Consider the following 17,578-nt stretch of genomic DNA (forward strand, 5'->3'; position numbering starts at 1 on the left):
GGACTACATTTAGGACGCTCATACGTTCCTCTGTGATGCTCTGCCCCACCACTGAGTCTCCGATTCCTTGAGGGTGTGGACACAGACCCCGGTATTCATGCTGCCCTATGTCCTGGTGCTAACAAAGTGACATTAGAGGACCCCGAGCTCTCTCAGTGTCCTGGTGGCTTCAAGGACAGGTGGGGAGCCAGAGTGTGGTCCTCCTGGCCTTGCGCCCCCAGCTGGAGTCCCTGGAAAACAGCAAACCTGTTCTAAGGACATGAAAACTGAACTGAATCCAGAACTTTCAACTTTGCACATACCTGAATGGAACAAAAATATGCTTCTGATCTACAACTAAATAAAGGGAGAAAGAAAATGTGAAACATTTTCCTCCTAGTAAAAAACCTTTTTCTTGAAGTTGTTGGTCTGCCTGAGACCTGAATTACATCCAGGTTTTAAGCAGAATGTATGTATCAGCTGGTGAGTTAATAATACACTTGAAGGAGTTCTCTTTCTCAAGAGTTGCTGGTAGCCCAAAAGTTGTATTTCATGAAAACTACTACATAATTCAGATGTTAAAAAGTAATTAATAATCCTAACTGATCTGAGGTATAACTGGCAAAAATTTCATGAAACCTTAATGTAGTTTAGAACACTAAACATTCTAGGCAGATTTAAGTATTAGACATTTCAGAGTCACCAATGAAAGAAGCCAACAGACCCATAAATCTACTTTAGCTCTAAATCTTTCTTCACAAAACTTTTTACTCAAGTCCTCAAATGTCTGTTGAAATGAATTAAACTATTAGAAAGTGATGATATTTAGGTATCTTAAGTATTTTTACCACTTACAAAGAACTGCTCATTACCCTAAGAGACTCCCCTGCAAAGAAAGCTAAAACTTGATTTCACAGTTCTCTCTCTTATTCTTTTGCCCAATTTTTACAGAGATGGTAACTTCTGATATCACAATAATTTGTTTCACAGTCAAAATGCAGAAAATACCAACACCAAAATGGAATATTGTTAAATAAACGTTTCAAACAGTCACAGACTTCAGAACATTCTTCTCGACACGCTGCGTTACCCACCTTCCACTGCAAGGTCAGTGAACTTTTGCTCCTGTGGGCCAGCTTAGGTGGGAAGGGACACTCAGGTGCGCAGCTGTGGGTGGTGAAGCTCACCGGCTCAGAGCAGGACCCCTTTACAGAATTATACATAGCGTATACCCTGAAAATGGAAACACAATACAGTCAGTGCCAGAGGCCTATCACACAACACTGGGGTGTTAATCTCAGCTTTGCCCCAGGGTTTCCCTACAGGAGCAGAATTTCTTATGTAATACACACTGCGACCCTTATTCTTATTTGCTAGTCTTGTTCTGACCTAACTATGGTCACCATTTTCAGGGGAAAATAATTCCAGCAGGCCACGTGCCTCAATGCATTCTCTCCTCCCACTAGTTGTCAGAACCACCCAGCCTCATTTAAGATAGACAGAGTCTACTGACCGGAAAAGAATAGGCTAAATAAGGACATATCCTTATTCCCCGAAATGGTCTCCAAGTATATATTCTAAAATCCATCAAGCCCCTCTCTCTGGTTGACTTTGTCTGGAATAAGGCTAAAAGTGCAGTTAAGGGTTGGGTGGAAGGAGACAAGGAATGGCGGGGAGAGCACAAACTGGGAGAGAGAGGTGGAAGGACAAACAATAAGGTAGATACCATCTTTGAACTGTCTATCATATTGCAGATATTTAAATAGAAATATGAACATTTCATACAGAAACAGGCTTGCTACTGCCAAGTGCATCTTTCTCTAGTTCAATAACAACATTGTTCAGGTACAGTTTGTCCACGTGAACATCCAACTCCTACACCTGGAGTCAAGATTAAAAGTGTGCACTCTGAACATTAAAATGCCTGGCTCAACGTTCAACATATGGACCTGATTTCTCAGAGAAGCTGTGAAGAAAAAGCATGTAACACACTATTATAAAACGACACTCCTTGCAAATAGCATAAAATAGGATTATGCTGATTTTTATCATCTTCCTTTCTACTTTCCCTTTTTTTTTTTAATATTGGGGATTTTAAAAAAAAGCTTGAAAACATACTCTTTCAAAAAGACAACAAAGAAACCTGTACTGCCAAAAAAGATGCATGGATTAAGCTATTCAGAATTGGTAAATACATCAAGGCCTTAGTTCTTAACAATTCTTTATGAGGTGCCATTAGACAGAACAACACTCAGACTGGAGAAGTGCAGTAAACTTCCCAAAGCTACACAGCTGGAAAGTTGGATCAACTGTACTCAGTCATGGAGATCTAACTGCTATCCTGTATTCCCCAATGTCCTGACTCATCCTGCAATTATGTTTTTCTAAACACCCACAATTCACTTCCCCTCACTCTTCTCAGTGAATAAACAACAGCTAAAGATAGCATTATGGAAAATAGGACCTACCTAGGTATACGATTTTTAAAATCCTTTCTCCTCAAAGTCCACCACAAAAATTTTACAAAGGCCATACAAGTCAAAAGAACTAACAGACACGCCTCGCTTCCATTCTAAAAGGTAAAACACAAATTTACTGGCTATTTGACTTGTCTGCCTTACGGGAGCATACCATGATACGTGATCCAAACAAAAGATCCTTTATCGTTAGGTACACCCAACCTGATGAAAGAAATGCTCCTTTTTGCATTCACTGTAAGTAGGCAAATGATAATAGAAAATGGAATGGCAGATTTGGCAGGATCATTTCCGTGCATCAGGACAGGCTTGTTGGGAGTAAGTTGCTTAAAATGAATCACAAAATGTTCCAGACATGGGCAGAGTTCCAGCTTGAACTTTAACAGATCAGTTGAATTCTCCCACTGATCACTCATGGGTTGTATTTGGCCCAAAATATGTGTGTGGGGAGGGAAGAAAGATGGTGTTAAAATATTACCTCCATCTATGAATTAAAGGACATTGGCAATGACCACCAGAAAAGAGACGAGCAGACATCACGTACTCCTAAGAAGAGATCATGCCACTATCTACAAAATCCCTGCCAGAAAAACGGACGCTGTATCTGTTTAAGCCTCTTCACTGCTTTATAAGAAACGTGGAGAGAACACCACTAAGCAACACTGCTGCTGCTGCTAAGTCGCTTCAGTTGTGTCCGACTCTGTGTGACCCCTTAGACGGCAGCCCACCAGGCTCCGCCGTCCCTGGGATTCTCCAGGCAAGAACACTGGAGAGGGTTGCCATTTCCTTCTCCAATGCATGAAAGTGAAAAGTGAAAGTGAAGTCGCTCAGTCGTGTCCGACTCTTCGCGACCCCATGGACTGCAGCCTACCAGGCTCCTCTGTCCATGGGATTTTCCAGGCAAGAGCACTGGAGTGGGTTGCCATTGCCTTCTCCACATTAAGCAACACTACAGGGATGCAATCAGCCTAATTCACAATGTGGAAAATTCTACAGACAGAATTTTATTTATTATTTCAACAAATAATTGCAAGAAGAGAAAAAAGGATGGAGGGAAAAATCTATAGCTTAAGAGAAATTTAAGAGCTATCAGCCAAACATAATATGCAGACTATGTCTGAATTCCAATGACAACAAACTGAAGAAAAAAAACCTTCATTTTTAGGACAGTTTAGGAAATGGGAACAGTCTCTGGACTTTAAAGACATTAAAGAATTTACAATTTTTGTTTATGTTGGATGGGCATGGGGTGTGTGATGACGGTAATGTGGTTCACAGGTGAAACAGTATGTCTGGACTTCACTTCAAAATAACTGTTGGGGGAGGGGGTTGGTGAAGGCACCAAGGAAATAAAAAGTTGGGTGGTGGGCTTAGGAGAGTTCATTAAATTACTGCCCACTTTTGACTACTGAAATCTTCAGAAATAAAAAGTCAAAAATTAAGCCAATGTTGGAAAAAATGGAGATCTCATTTTAGAAAATGAATCTCTGGCTTCTCTTGAAGAGTGTAAGTTCTAGCAACACTGAGCTGCAGAGCTGAATGACAGACACTGGTTTGTTCTGATTTATTTGTTTATGCCTGTGCTGGGTCTTGGTTGCTGCACATGGGCTTTCTCCAGCTGGAGCAAGCGGGAGCTACTCTCTAGCTGTGGTACACCGGCTTCTCATTGGGGTGGCTTCTTTTGTTGCTGAATACAGGCTCTAGAGTGCATGGGTTTCAGTGGCTGTGGTATGTAGACTCTGGAGTTGCAATTCAAGGGCTTTAGAACACAGGCTCAGTAGTGGCGCGTGGGCTTAGTTGCCCTGCAGCATGTGGGATCTTCCCAGACCAAGGATCAAACCCGGGTCCCCTGCAATGGCAGGCAGATTCTTAACCACTGGACCAAAGTCCCAAATGACAGAAATTAAATGAAACTGAGAGCAGCCCCTCTATGCATGGGGCAGGAGCTGTCCAGTTCAGAGTCCCTGTCGCTCCCTACCATCTACCTGGCACTGAGGTGGCTTTTTAAGCTGCCTTTTACCCAATCCTCTTTACCCACTTTCATTCCCAGAAGATATCTCACGCTGTGGTCACTAGGCATTTGCTTATGAGCTCAGACTGTACTCAGGGAGACCAAGTCCTAAAAATCCACAAACACATTCAGCACCAGAACTCCACGTGGGTAACAGAGCAGGGGAAACGAGGGAGGGGATGGGCCTGCCAAGAATCAGTAGACCACAGTTAGCTATCTAGGAAGACCTGGACTCAGTCCTAAGTTCATCCTATATTTTTAATGAGATTCTTGGAGTCACAGATCCACACTTATGCTAGCGAAACACGAATAAAGGAGGCTCCTGACAGGCAGACCGGGAGGATGACAGTAGAATGAAGGAAGCTGATGGCACAGGTGAAAACCTGAGGTAGCTGAGGACAGACAGTTGTGTGGGCCACCAGGAGTCATTCCCCTTGTCTTTAAACTCAAGAACATCACAGTTTGTCTAAACGAGGAGTCAATGATCTGCACTGATAAAAATCTGTCTGCAAAGGAAACGAGATCCATTTTACGTGCCATTTTATAAATGTGCTGCACATAGGATCTAGAACTTGACATGATTATCGAAGTGCCTTATGATTACGTCTGTCAATTCAAATGGTTTAGTGAATAGATAGCAACTAATTGCAATAATTACCAGCTCCATTTTTACCAGTACTTCACAGAAAAGTCTCTGGAAATGGCATTACATTTTCAAGAATGCCGCGGTAATGTTTCTCACATGACGGTGTGTTTTCTCTACTAATCACCACGTGACAGGAGGATCTGTGGAGCTGGACCAATGTCCTAGGTTAAATATATCAGCAAACAATTCCGTTCTTTAAGCAATTATACCAGCGGAAAGGAGGACACTTTTCTAATTAATCTTGTGCTGGGTTTTTACATTTGCTTCAGTTTAAATACTAACTAACTGCTTATGAAACAGGTGCTCCAAGAATTTCAGAAATTTGCCTCCAACTTCCTCCAGCACATCTGTAACATACTAGGAGCTACAATTTCTAGTCAATAACACCTATTTCATAACCCTACTCTGAGCTAGTCAAGCCCATATTTTTGGAAACGTTTCATCACATAATTTTTCTGGGAAATGTTATTACATGATATCATCTCTGGGCAACTTCTTTGCCAAATTGTTTATGCCAGTGACTGGAAAACAGCTTCACATTTTGTCATGAGATTGCTATTAATTCCATCACTCAAATTTTTGATTATCCTATCACTTATAAAAATATAAATTCTTGACCCCCACAGTAAAATGATTGCTTCAACGTCAGTATCAATTATAAAACTACCAATTAAGAGAGCAATATACTTTTCTTTGCATATGTGTAAATAAATGAATATATAAATGTTTTTGATTATAAAAGTTACATACTTATGCATAAGTATTATAAAACACAATGTGATTTATTTATGTGTATATATGCACTAGAGTTTTCTTATCCCTTTTTCTTCCTCAACATACACACACACACGGGAAGTTCTGCATTGGTGGTGTTATACAATATATAACACAATGCCTTATATGGAAGCACTGAATAAATACACTTTAACAATAACAAATTGACTCCTTTTAAACCAAAAGAAGCAACTTGTTTAAGAACTGGGTAATTAAAGTGATGACCTTAATAAAAATAACTCAGGACTCAGCACCTAGATTTTTTAAATCAACATAATAGAAGAATTATTGAGGAATTACTTTCTTCAATCACTAGGAGAAAAAAAAAAAGTGGTTGAATATGTGGAATAATGACACAAAAATACAAAGCAAAAAGTGAGGGGAAAAAATCTTTAAAGCCTGGAATGTCTCAGGATACAATTTTTAATGTGGAATTTGGCCTGGAGGGCATGGCAAGTGCCAGTCTAAACAGCCACAGACATATGATCTATAGCACAGTCTCAAAGATGCCACTGGTCTCTTAATAAATTATTCCCAATAACAGTGAGGTGATGGCAAGTAGGAGTCAAGAGCGACTCTTGCCTGGAGACCAATGCCAAGCCCCGGACAGTTCAATGACAGAGCTCCATGACTGAGAGACTGCTACTCTAGAAGTCCAACGTGCTATCCATTGCTCCACTGAGCCACGACAGCCACTTTAAAAAATGGTTATGCATCTGGCTGATGAACTCACACAATACTCACTAACAGGAGGGAGGAAAAAGTTGGAGAAGAACTCATAGAGATAACAAGCAATCAATGTGAAGGGGATGGGATCAGAGTAGCAAAATCAGAAGCAACAAAAAAAGGAGCCCAGGTGAGACATCGGTACCTGAGAAAGAAACCCGTCACTCTACGGAAGAGTTATCTGGACAGAGATTTCTGCCAGCCTACATCGAAATGTTTACTACTAAGAACTGGAAGGGGATTCAGCCGGCTCGGTGCTGCTAAAAGCATCCTTGTTTTCATCATCAGCTTGCCACACTTCTTCCAAGGCAACACTCTTGAAATTGGTAATGTACAAATAAATAAAAATGGCAACGAATATAATGGCTCATTTTGCAGCTGTATAGTAACGGAATTCTTTTGGAGTTTCTATTGTGGAAAAGTGAGGAAATATTTCCACACAGTCTTTGAGGCCTTATAGTTCAGTTCAGTTCAGTCGCTCAGCTGTGTCCGACTCTTCGCGACCCCATGAATCACAGCATGCCAGGCCTCCCTGTCCATCACCAGCTCCCGGAGTTTACTCAAACTCATGTCCATCGAGTCGGTGATGCCAGCCAGCCATCTCATCCTCTGTTGTCCCCTTCTCCTTCTGCCCCCAATCCCTCCCAGCATCAGGGTCTTTTCCAATGAGTTTGAGGCCTTATAGGTGACTATTAAATTTAAAATTATATTTGAGGCCACCGTGTTGATAAAAGTTTATATTTTTGCAACCAAGATTCTGAGAATATTAATATTGCATCATAAAAAGAGATTTTGTTCCTTTTCTCAGCAACAATTATGATACATCTTTATCTTAATAAAATAGTCAGTGGTATGGTCAAACTATACTTAGGTTCAAAGAACCTGCATCACAAAGGTCCTTTTTCTTTTTAGAACAATTTTGTAATAATAAAACAAACAAAAACAACATCTATACATGTTACAGGTTTATAATAGATTTGCACATATATATAATTTGCTCTCACACCATCTTTCTGAGGCTGATATCATTATCGTCATTTTATGAAGGAGAAAACATGGTCATTGAAGTTTACATGGCTCGCCTAATCACACACCTACAGTAAGTGATGGAGCCATTAACTCCGTATTCCAAGCTCTGTCTACAGCTGAAAACAATCCAGGGCAGAGGAAACTGACTCTAAGAAGGGGCTGAGAGTCTTCTCTAGTTTGAAAAATGAAAGGCTGTACAGTATAAGGAAAGAGAAGGAATGGTCTACATAGCCAGATCAAAGTGACTCCCATTTGGACTGTACATACTTTTCTCAGTAAAGAATTTTTTAAAATTCTAGAAGAGGTTACGACCAAAGAGAGGGAGAATGTTCCATCTCTCTGGCCAGTTGAGTGCTGGGCCAAATGATAGCTGGTGGTGCCTGAGGCTGTGTACGTGTAGTGTCACATATGTGTCAAATATGTCACTAAGGTGGGGTCCTTGATGTGTCAGGAGGAAGTCTGGGTCCAAGGCCCCTAGGAGGTAACCACCTCATGCTCCTATTTCTTTGGGGGATTCCATTAATTATTCCTTTTATCTGCCCAGAAGTTGAAGGTGTTCAAAAGACACGTAAGAAGAATTCATGTGCAAGTAAACTCTAAAGTTTACCCTTTGTAAGAGGGGTTTAAGAGAAACTAAGGGAAACAAGAGATAGGACAGTAAATAAAGGGCAGACTGTGACATTTACATCTTCTAAAAAAAGATGTCGTCAGCTCATGGATGAGCAGAAAATTAATAAAGTAAACCTTCAGTAAAGCAATGACAGTGAACATTAAAAGAGAAAAAAAGAAACACATGTTAACAATGTCTCATGCAAAACATTTACATGACTCCCTATGTGGTGCTGCATTTTCTGTTGTTTTTTGGTTGTTAAACCCACTATTTGAAAGAATGGTTAAACTATTATCATCTCTGCTTCACAAGTTACACAAATCTTTTTGTTTGTAGATGGTATGAAAAGTTCAATACGTTTGAGCTAAAGTCAACTGACTCCAAATTCAAAAGTTCTGATTCAGAAGGGAAAAGATGGTTGCCATAGAGTTAATCTAAACAGTGCAGTAGCTAAGCAGATGTACACTTTATGGCTGAATGTAAAAACCAGCTCTTTTATGTATTGCTTTAAACATAGCTTTAAACACTTGTGCAGCTAATAAGATATTACTACCTGAACACACCCCAACTTGCCCTACTTTTGTTACTGAGAAAATTTTGGCACGGATTCTCTGTGATTGACCGAAGTTGAAACAGTCAATTCATGGCAGAACCAGACTAGAAGTGAAGCCTACTGATTATTAATATAATGCTCTTCCCATTAGGCTATGCTGTCTCTACTCCACCACAACGGAACATGTTGTGTCAACTAACCATTGTAAAGTATAACAAAGGATATGTGCTTGATGCTTGCAATTTTATTATATAATCTTGATATACACATGCACAATTGAAGAAAGGAGAGAGAATTTGTTGTTGTTCACCCTATTAGATAAAATAAGAATTTCTGGATAAATTAAAAATTATATAAAATGAAAGTTTTAATGAAAACTTAAAAGACATTATGGATCACATTCAGATTAAGAAATCTGCCTGTTTGCAAATGGATGTATCTTTGAATAATCAGATGAGCTCTGATACTTTTCTCTTTGCAGGTCGGTGGTTGGCAGGATTTCTTCCTAAAATTAGCAGGCCCTGCCTTCCAGAGCAGTCATGAAAGAGATTGCAAAAAAATCACAGAAGAGATTTCAGACTACATATCAAACTATGTGAGTTGTTTTGGCAAACTGCATTAGTTCTTGTTAGAGATAATTTTGATATTTGCATTACTAGACTTCAAATTCAAAACCTATTGCCTTTTATGGTCCAAACTTGAAACATGGGAAGGACTTTATTTAGTCATTCATGCTGAACATATGGTCCGCATGGAAGGTCTATAATGAAATAACTGATATACTCATGGTAAAAAATTGTATTTGCTTTATAGAAAGAAAATATCATACATTAAGCCACATGTTCCAATAGATCTTAGAAGAATATGTGAAATAAAACTTTATAAAAATAATTTAAAAATTCTGTTCAGGGTATCATCTACTTTTCTATGACCAGATGCACTTCTGTGGACTCCCAATCTTGATGCCAGAAAGTGAGGGACACTGAGGAATGGCCAATGAGCAAAGGCGCTGAAACTTTCAGCCAGGCAAGTGCTGTTAACCAGAAACTTTTAAAAAGGAGCATACCATTTATTTTAGCAATCCGAAGTCCCCAGTACTCACCTCACATGATAATCGGTTGCTGGCCTAAGATCTTTCAGGTTACATTCTAATTCTTCTCCACTGCAAAGAAAAATCATGTATTAGTCAACGACACCAGTGTCAAAAATAAAATAGGTTTTGGATTTGGGTCTCATAGTCATGTACAAACAACAGTTCAAGAACTATTATGTCTCCAGTTCAGTTCAGTTGCTTAGTCGTGTCCAACTCTTTGCGACCCCATGAATCGCAGCACGCCAGGCCTCCCTGTCCATCACCAACTCCCGGAATTTACCCAAACCCATGTCCATCAAGTCGGTGATGCCATCCAGCCATCTCATCCTCACTATTATGTCTATTTCTGCCATATATCAGAAATAAACTTCCCTATTTGGCATAATTATTTTTTCGGGACTAGCAAATTAGATTCCTTTAAATCATGTCATTCAGGATCTGGAAAATGGTAAGGTTAACTTATGAATAAAATTCCAAAATGTCTTATCACTTCTTCAAAGTAACTACATAAAAGTAAGTAAAGAAGCAAGCAAACTGAGTAGACAGATACACAGATAAATGTGTAAATAACAGTACCAATTGTCAACTGAAGGTGACTCTCAGACTCACCCTGCAGAGAACCCCAACCATTTCAACTTCTCAGCTTTCTTCAAGAAATCTCAATCTGTTTCCCTCACATATCAATACTAATAAACAGCTCTCTTATAGATACATTCCAATAAATAGTTCTCTTATGCAAAATAAAACCACTTATTTGATCAGAAACTGCAAATGAACCTTGACTTAATCATGAGGAAACTAACATAAAATATGGAATGTTCCCATTAAAAATTTTTTTAAAGGTAAGAGGGGTGTGTAGGGGCATAACTGTGTTCTTCAAAAATGTCAGTGTCTGCTCAACCACAAATAAGAATGAAATTCTGCCATTTGTAACAACATGGATGGACCTGGAGGGTATTATGCTTGGTAAAATAAGTCAGACAAAAATGCTGTATGTTATTACCTCTATGTGGAATCTAAAAAAAAAAATCAAACAAATGAATGAATATAAGGATACAGAAACAGGTTCATAGATATAGAGAACAAACTAGGGGTTACCAGTGGGGAGAGCAAAGTGGGGAAGGGCGAGATGGGGGTAAGACATTAAGAAGTACAAACTACTTTGTATAAAGCAAATAAGCTACAAGGATATCTCATATAGCACAAGAAATATAGCAAATGCTTCATAATAACTTAAAATGGAGTTCATCTATAAAAATTTTGAATCACTATGTAGTATACCTGAAACTAATGTTAATACTATATGCAAACAATATTTCAAAGAAGTAAATAAGTGAGTTTAAAAAAAAAAACCAATGGGTTGTTCCTAAACATGATTTAATCACAATGAGGCCAGCAAGCTCCAGTGCTTCCCAGCGTGCTGGAATAGGAAGGACATAGAGCCACCCTGACGAAAACCTCCCACAAATGTTAAAAGGCTGCATCTGATCAAGCTCCAGAGCTGACGATCAATTAATAAGAAATACAGGGAAGGAAGATTAAACTAAATTCAGAGTGGTTAAAAAAAAAAAAGTGATCCACTCTTGGCAACTGGTCAAGAATTTTAAAAAAGGATGGGAGATATACCTGAAACCAATATTGTAGATCAACTATACATTAATAAAAAATTTTAAAGTTAAATTTTAAAATTAAATATATTTATATATAAAAATACATTTTAAAATATAAAACTTTACAGAAAAGAAAAAGGATGAGGACACTCTTCTAGATTAAAATGCATTTATGAGACCTAATAATCCCAAGCAGTAAGTAAACTCTGTTTGGATTCCAAGGGGAAGAAATCAATATTAAAACGTATTTTTGAGACAACTGGGGAAATTTGAACATGGTCTAGGTATTAAATGATGCCAGGCATTATTGTTAGCTTTTCTAGATGTTAATGAGATTGTGTGTTACTCAGTCAGGTTTGACTCTTTGCGACCCCATGGAGTGTAGCCCTCCAGGTTCCTCTGTCCATGGAATTCTCCAGGAAAGAATACTGGAGTAGGAAGCCATTTCCTTCTCCAGGGGATCTATTCCTAACCCAAGGACTGAACCTGGGTCTCCTGCATTGTAGGCAAATTCTTTACTGTCTGAGCCACCACAAAAGCGATGCAGTTATGTAAGAAATGTCTATGTTTGTCTATATTGAACTATGCAGGAGTAAATTTGACACGTTATCTGTGAGCTGCTACTGAATTCTTCAATCATAATAGCAATAATAAAGATAAAGGGGACATGAGTCAATTGTGGCAAAGTCTTGACAATTTGTTAAATCTGAGTGGTGATTACCTGGAGCTCACTGTATTACTTTTTCTACTTTTTTGTATGTTCGAAATGTAATCATAATTTTAAAAATATTTTAAACCTCTTGACCTGCTAGATTTAACATTTTTGTTTTTGAAAGAGTGTGTATATGTGTCAGTTTTCTTTATTAAAGCAGAAGATTAAAAAAAAAAAAAGTCAGGGTAATAGAAGACAATGAAATATGGCAGAAGTGTTCCAAATTAAAGAAGGTTGCTGAGACATGACAACTAACCGCTGTATTTGACCCTGAATGGATCTCGTCTTAGAGGGGAAGAAAAATGCTACCAGACATTATTTAACCAACCAACAAAATGGGAATGTAGATGATGGACTGGATAAAAATATGGTACTGATGTAAAGTCATGAAGTTGGTAACTGCATTGTAGCTATTTCAGAAAATATTTTAGGAAACACACTGCAGTATTTAGCAGTAAAGGGCCACAATATTTAAAACTAATAGGAAAAAACAGATTTAGAGAGAAAAGTCAGGAGAGAAAATCAAATAGTAAAGCAAATAGAGTTAAAAGTTAATAACAGATGAATCTGGGTAAAGGATATGCACATATTCCTTGATCTCTTTATTTTTGCAACATTTTGTAAGTTTGAAAATTATTCCAATAAAAATGCTTTCTAAAAGTTGCAAACTGAAGGCCAATGTCTACACCTTGGCTACAGCTCTGCTGTTTGACTTGACTTTATCTTTAAAGTTTTTAAAATTTGCTCAATAATTAATAGTGTAAAATTAGGAATGCTTACAAAACAACTCAGATTTTCAGCATTTCCTTTAAAAAAAAAAAAAATCCAAGGAGTTCACAAATCCAGACCTTTAAACCCTTATGCGACAACCTATTTCAGGTGAGTTGCAGCTGCTTTTTCAATGAAGACAGGAATGTTCCCAATCACTTCATTCCCAAGCTTCCTACTTTCTCACCTATGGGCATCTGGGACTCCAGGTCCTGCCACCAATGACCATCATGCGTTGATAGAATCTGTGTCCTAGCAGGCTGGGGGAAATGGTGCTCTTTTATCTTGTTAAGGTCACTACCAATTCTGACTTTTCAAAACAGTACCCAATAGAGTTAAGGGGTTAGGACTACATTCTGAGGACAGTGAAAAAGCACCACGGAGCTCTTTCACAGGGCAGTGACAACACGGCCTGATTTCTGTTTCTGCAGGGTGGAGGCTGGATGGGAGGACAGCTTGCCAGAGCGGATGCTGGAGGGGCCTGAGGAGACTCTTGCAGGAGTCCAGGTAGAGATGACAGAGCTCCATGGACAGCCACAGGAGGACAGAGTGACTGAACGGCTGCCTTCCCCCCGCTTCCCCCATTTTCTTTGTCCAGAAGGAGACAAATACCCACAGCAACTTAGTAATAAGGAATGGGGCTGGGGTGGGGGGATGCAAGGAAACAGGAGAGAAAGGCAGTCTGTCTGGCAGAGGAAGAAGTGGACTTCTGTGACCTCACGACTCTGGGCCCAGGCAGCACCTCCTGGGGCCAGCCACAGAGAGGTCACACAGACTGCCTCCATTTCCTGCTCTGCAAATCTGAGAGTACCCAGCAATCACAAAAGAGAAAATGCTTGACCCTAAAAAATATTTTATCTCATTTAGAACACAGCTATAACATGTGAATGGTTACTATCTGGGAGTTCATAAAGTGGAAGAGGATAATCTCTTATTCTGTGTGCTAATAAACCTCTGACTATTTAAGATAGCCTCCAAATAAAATGCTTCACTACACACTGGAAAACTATCGTAGAGGATAAAAAGTAGGCTGAATAGAAACCACATTGTAGAATTCCGAAAAAACCACACTGTAGACTAGTAAAAGGTCTGGGCCTAAAAGGTGACCACAGGCGGGCAGGACAGATGTCACACTCGCTCTCGCCCTGCCAACAGTGACGGAAAGCCTTCTTCAGTCCCGTGCTGGCAAGCCAACATAACCCAGTGCCACACCTGAACAACACCGGATGGCGCTATAAAATCATTTCTGATTAGTAATTACTCGGACAAAATTAACTCTTGACATTGTAATTATCACTAATTCTTAGAAAGAACTATTTAAAGGAAATTTTACAAAACCATTAAATTTTTCTTTGTTTTTTTATTCTCCTTAATAACGCCAATTTCACAGTTTAGCAGCTGGAGAAAAACACATGGAAATATACATTACCTGTAAATTATCTTGTATTTTCCATCTCGTCCTTTGTCTGACAAAGCCACCTCATAACTGTAGGGAAAGGAAAGACCACTGTGGGGTCCACATGAAAGTCCAACAGGGGGCGTCCAGGACAACACAACTGTTCTTGCCTGAATGTTAGAAACCTGAGGAAGACAAAAAGAATCACACACCACACTTCTCCTCAGAACATTTTGTGATTATCAGCAGTAGCATAAAAATGGCCCAGATTTAACTCAAGAAAAAATGATTTTAATTTACAAATTTATTTTAATTGCAAAGAAAACCCATTCTATATTGTGTTCTCTTGTCAAGGTCCTGATGTCCAAACTGTAACTCCTGAAATGTCTGTCCTTATTATGCAAACTTATGTCCAAGTCTGGTGTAATTCACACTTGGTCCTCCAGAGAGTAAAAATAATGTCACGTCCGAGAATTTTTCTAAAGGTAAAAAGTTGAATGTGATAAATCTCCATGATAGTCCTTTCTGGCAGACTCCAAGGCTTGCTTGATGTTGAATCATCCTGCAAAGCCAAGATCTTCCAAATAATGCTCCTCGAAGTCCTGCAGGTCCCTGGGAAGACCTTTAGGGTGCGGGAGGATGGGGGGAGGTAGGGCTGGGAGTGGGGGTAGAAATGGAGCCATGGCCCAGGCTGACAGCTGGCAGAAGTGCGTGCAGAAATGTTCCACCTCTCTAGGCTCTGCTTTTATCTTTTGCTTTGGCCCCCACTTAAGAAAAAAAAAAAAAAAAGGAGTCGGACTCTAAACGCCCCAACTTTCCCCCTTGAGCTAGCACTTACACTGTCTCCTGGGCATCCTCAGCAGGACTGAGACCCAGCTGCCTGCAGCCGTAACCTGCTCCTTACCAGGTTAACCTGTTAAGGTAACAGGTTAACTGGCTTCTCCTCTGCAATTTCATGTCTCCTCTCTAACTGTGCTTCCTGGGGCACCTCCCCCCACACACTATCTTTGTTTCAGAGTCTGTTTCTGGAGAAACCAAAAATCTAGTGCCCAATCTAATTCTTTAAAATAAATTTATCAGTGCATTTTAAGGTTCTGATCTTCTAAAGTTCATTTTGTTGTTCTCTGAATAACATATTAAAAATATAAGAGCTAAAACATACACTAAAGTTTAATGTCCATACAAGACTTTATAGCCATAGATTAGTAGGCTATGGATGGAGATGACTAAACTACGTTCTTTTCTTCTATTTTTTTGTCACTATCTGACCTAAATAAAGAGTATTAAAATACAAAATAATATAAAAGCATGAATAATATATGTGGAAATGAATACCAAATTTCCCTTTTCAGTCTATCATTCATTCCATTTTGAGCAGAGCCCTGCACATCATTTCTATTCCAAATAGAAATAGCATCATATATTTAACCAATGATTTAGTTAAACTCCTACTCATCCTTCAAGACCCTAAGCCTAGGGCTCACTACCCCCAAGTAGCATTCCCTGAAGCACCCTATCGGGTCTCTGTTCCACAGCACCTTGTTGCTATCTCTATCCATTGCTAATCATGTTTATAGCATTTGCCTACCTTTCTCACTGGACTGTGGGACTCCCTAAGGAGAAGACCCAAGTCATATTCAACCATGAGTAGTCTTTGTGTGGTAAACATTGAATGAAAAATAAGAAAAGAGTAAGACAGCCTGAGTTTCTGATACAGGTAACAAGATGGAAGGCAGGGTAGCATTATACACATCTTTTAAAAAATCCCCAAAAGACACTGTTACAGAACTGAACTCTACCCTTCTTGCTTTGACTCCAGACTACGAGCTCCTCTTCTGCCTACCGCTGCCCCCTCAGCATGCCATCTCCTCTCACACCCGGAGACTTAGCTCTGGACTTTCCTGTTTTCCTCCTTTAACACACCTTACTTGGTGAGAGGCTATGGACACAGAGATGATTAAGATATGACCTCCGCCTGATGAAGACAGAGAGATGCATGAGGAGCCTCATGGCAGACCCACTGAACACACAGGGCCCCAGAGCAGCTTGAGACCAGTTCAGGAAAAGTCTGCATGCAGTGCCCGACCCTCCGCTCAGGATCTGAGGCTGCTCTCTTTGTGCCCCCACCACCCTGTGTGGGCACTGCCCTGTAACACTCGTCACGCCGCTCTGCCTCGGGGGCTGTTCCCTTGGCTGAATTTTACGGCAGTACTTCTGCCACATACACCACTGTATTTGCTGAATTACTCACACACCATTCATGACTAGCCTAGAGATACTGGATACTATATTTGATTTTTAACTTACAAAGAGATATTTTTGCTATGAGGAGTTCAGTTTATAACTTTAAAGGATGCTGATTAGGTACTAAGAAACATTCAACCTAGATGATAAATGGCCCAATTCCAAGAGCACAGAGTATAGTAACACTGATTCTGTGAATGGTGGTGTGAAGTAACATCACATCTTAAAATAGCTCAGTCAAATGCTGGCACTTCAGATACTGAACAGGTACCCATAAATTCACATCCCTTTAAACTCTACCATTCTCATCAGCTATTAAGAATGTATGCATAAGAGCTTTTACCACAAGAAGAAAAAAATTCTTTCTTTATATTGTATGTATACGAGATGACAGATATTAGCTGAACCTATTGTGATAATCATTTGACAATATATGTAAATCAAACCAAAAACATTACTTTCTTTCCTTTTGTTGTTCAGTCACTCAGTTGTGTCCAACTCGGCAACTCCATGGACTACAGCCCATCAGGCTCCTCTGTCTGTGGAGTTTTCCCAGTAAGATTACTGGGGTGAGTCCCACTCCAGGGGATCTTCTCAACCCAAGGATCGAACCCACATCTCCTTCATTGTCGGCAGATTTTTTATCGCTGAGCCATGGGGGGAAGCCCTTTAGGACTTGGTTAAACTGTTACTTAACTGAACAGTGATGTACAACACCTGAAGCATCAACTAAAATAACACACCTTTTCCCAAGGTTCCCTTAGCAAGCCTTAGGAAGGCCAACTGTCATCTGAACACAGATCTCTGCATCCTTCCCACTGGCCATCCTAATGGAAGTGCACTTGGAGAACTCAGCATCATTTTCAAAGGTTGGCAGCTTCTGGGAATTCTTCCCTGGATCTGAGCAGCCTGCCACCTAGATTACTACCAGACTTGTGAGGCCTGGTCCC

General features: G+C 39.7%; 1 protein-coding gene across 3 annotated transcripts in view; it reads right to left on the minus strand.

Moving 5' to 3' along the window:
* FNDC3B (fibronectin type III domain containing 3B) overlaps positions 1-17,578 on the minus strand; it is a 352,029-nt gene that overhangs the window by 83,746 nt on the left and 250,705 nt on the right. For all 3 annotated transcript variants that reach the window (XM_043473729.1, XM_043473727.1, XM_043473728.1), the window contains exons 8-10: positions 14,418-14,569; positions 9,908-9,967; positions 1,074-1,212 (exon numbers count right to left, since the gene is read on the minus strand). In XM_043473729.1, coding sequence (XP_043329664.1) covers positions 1,074-1,212; positions 9,908-9,967; positions 14,418-14,569 — 351 coding nt within the window. The remainder of the gene's footprint in view (positions 1-1,073; positions 1,213-9,907; positions 9,968-14,417; positions 14,570-17,578) is intronic.

This window comes from Cervus canadensis, chromosome 7 (genome assembly GCF_019320065.1).
Source record: "Cervus canadensis isolate Bull #8, Minnesota chromosome 7, ASM1932006v1, whole genome shotgun sequence".
Lineage (NCBI taxonomy): Eukaryota > Metazoa > Chordata > Mammalia > Artiodactyla > Cervidae > Cervus > Cervus canadensis.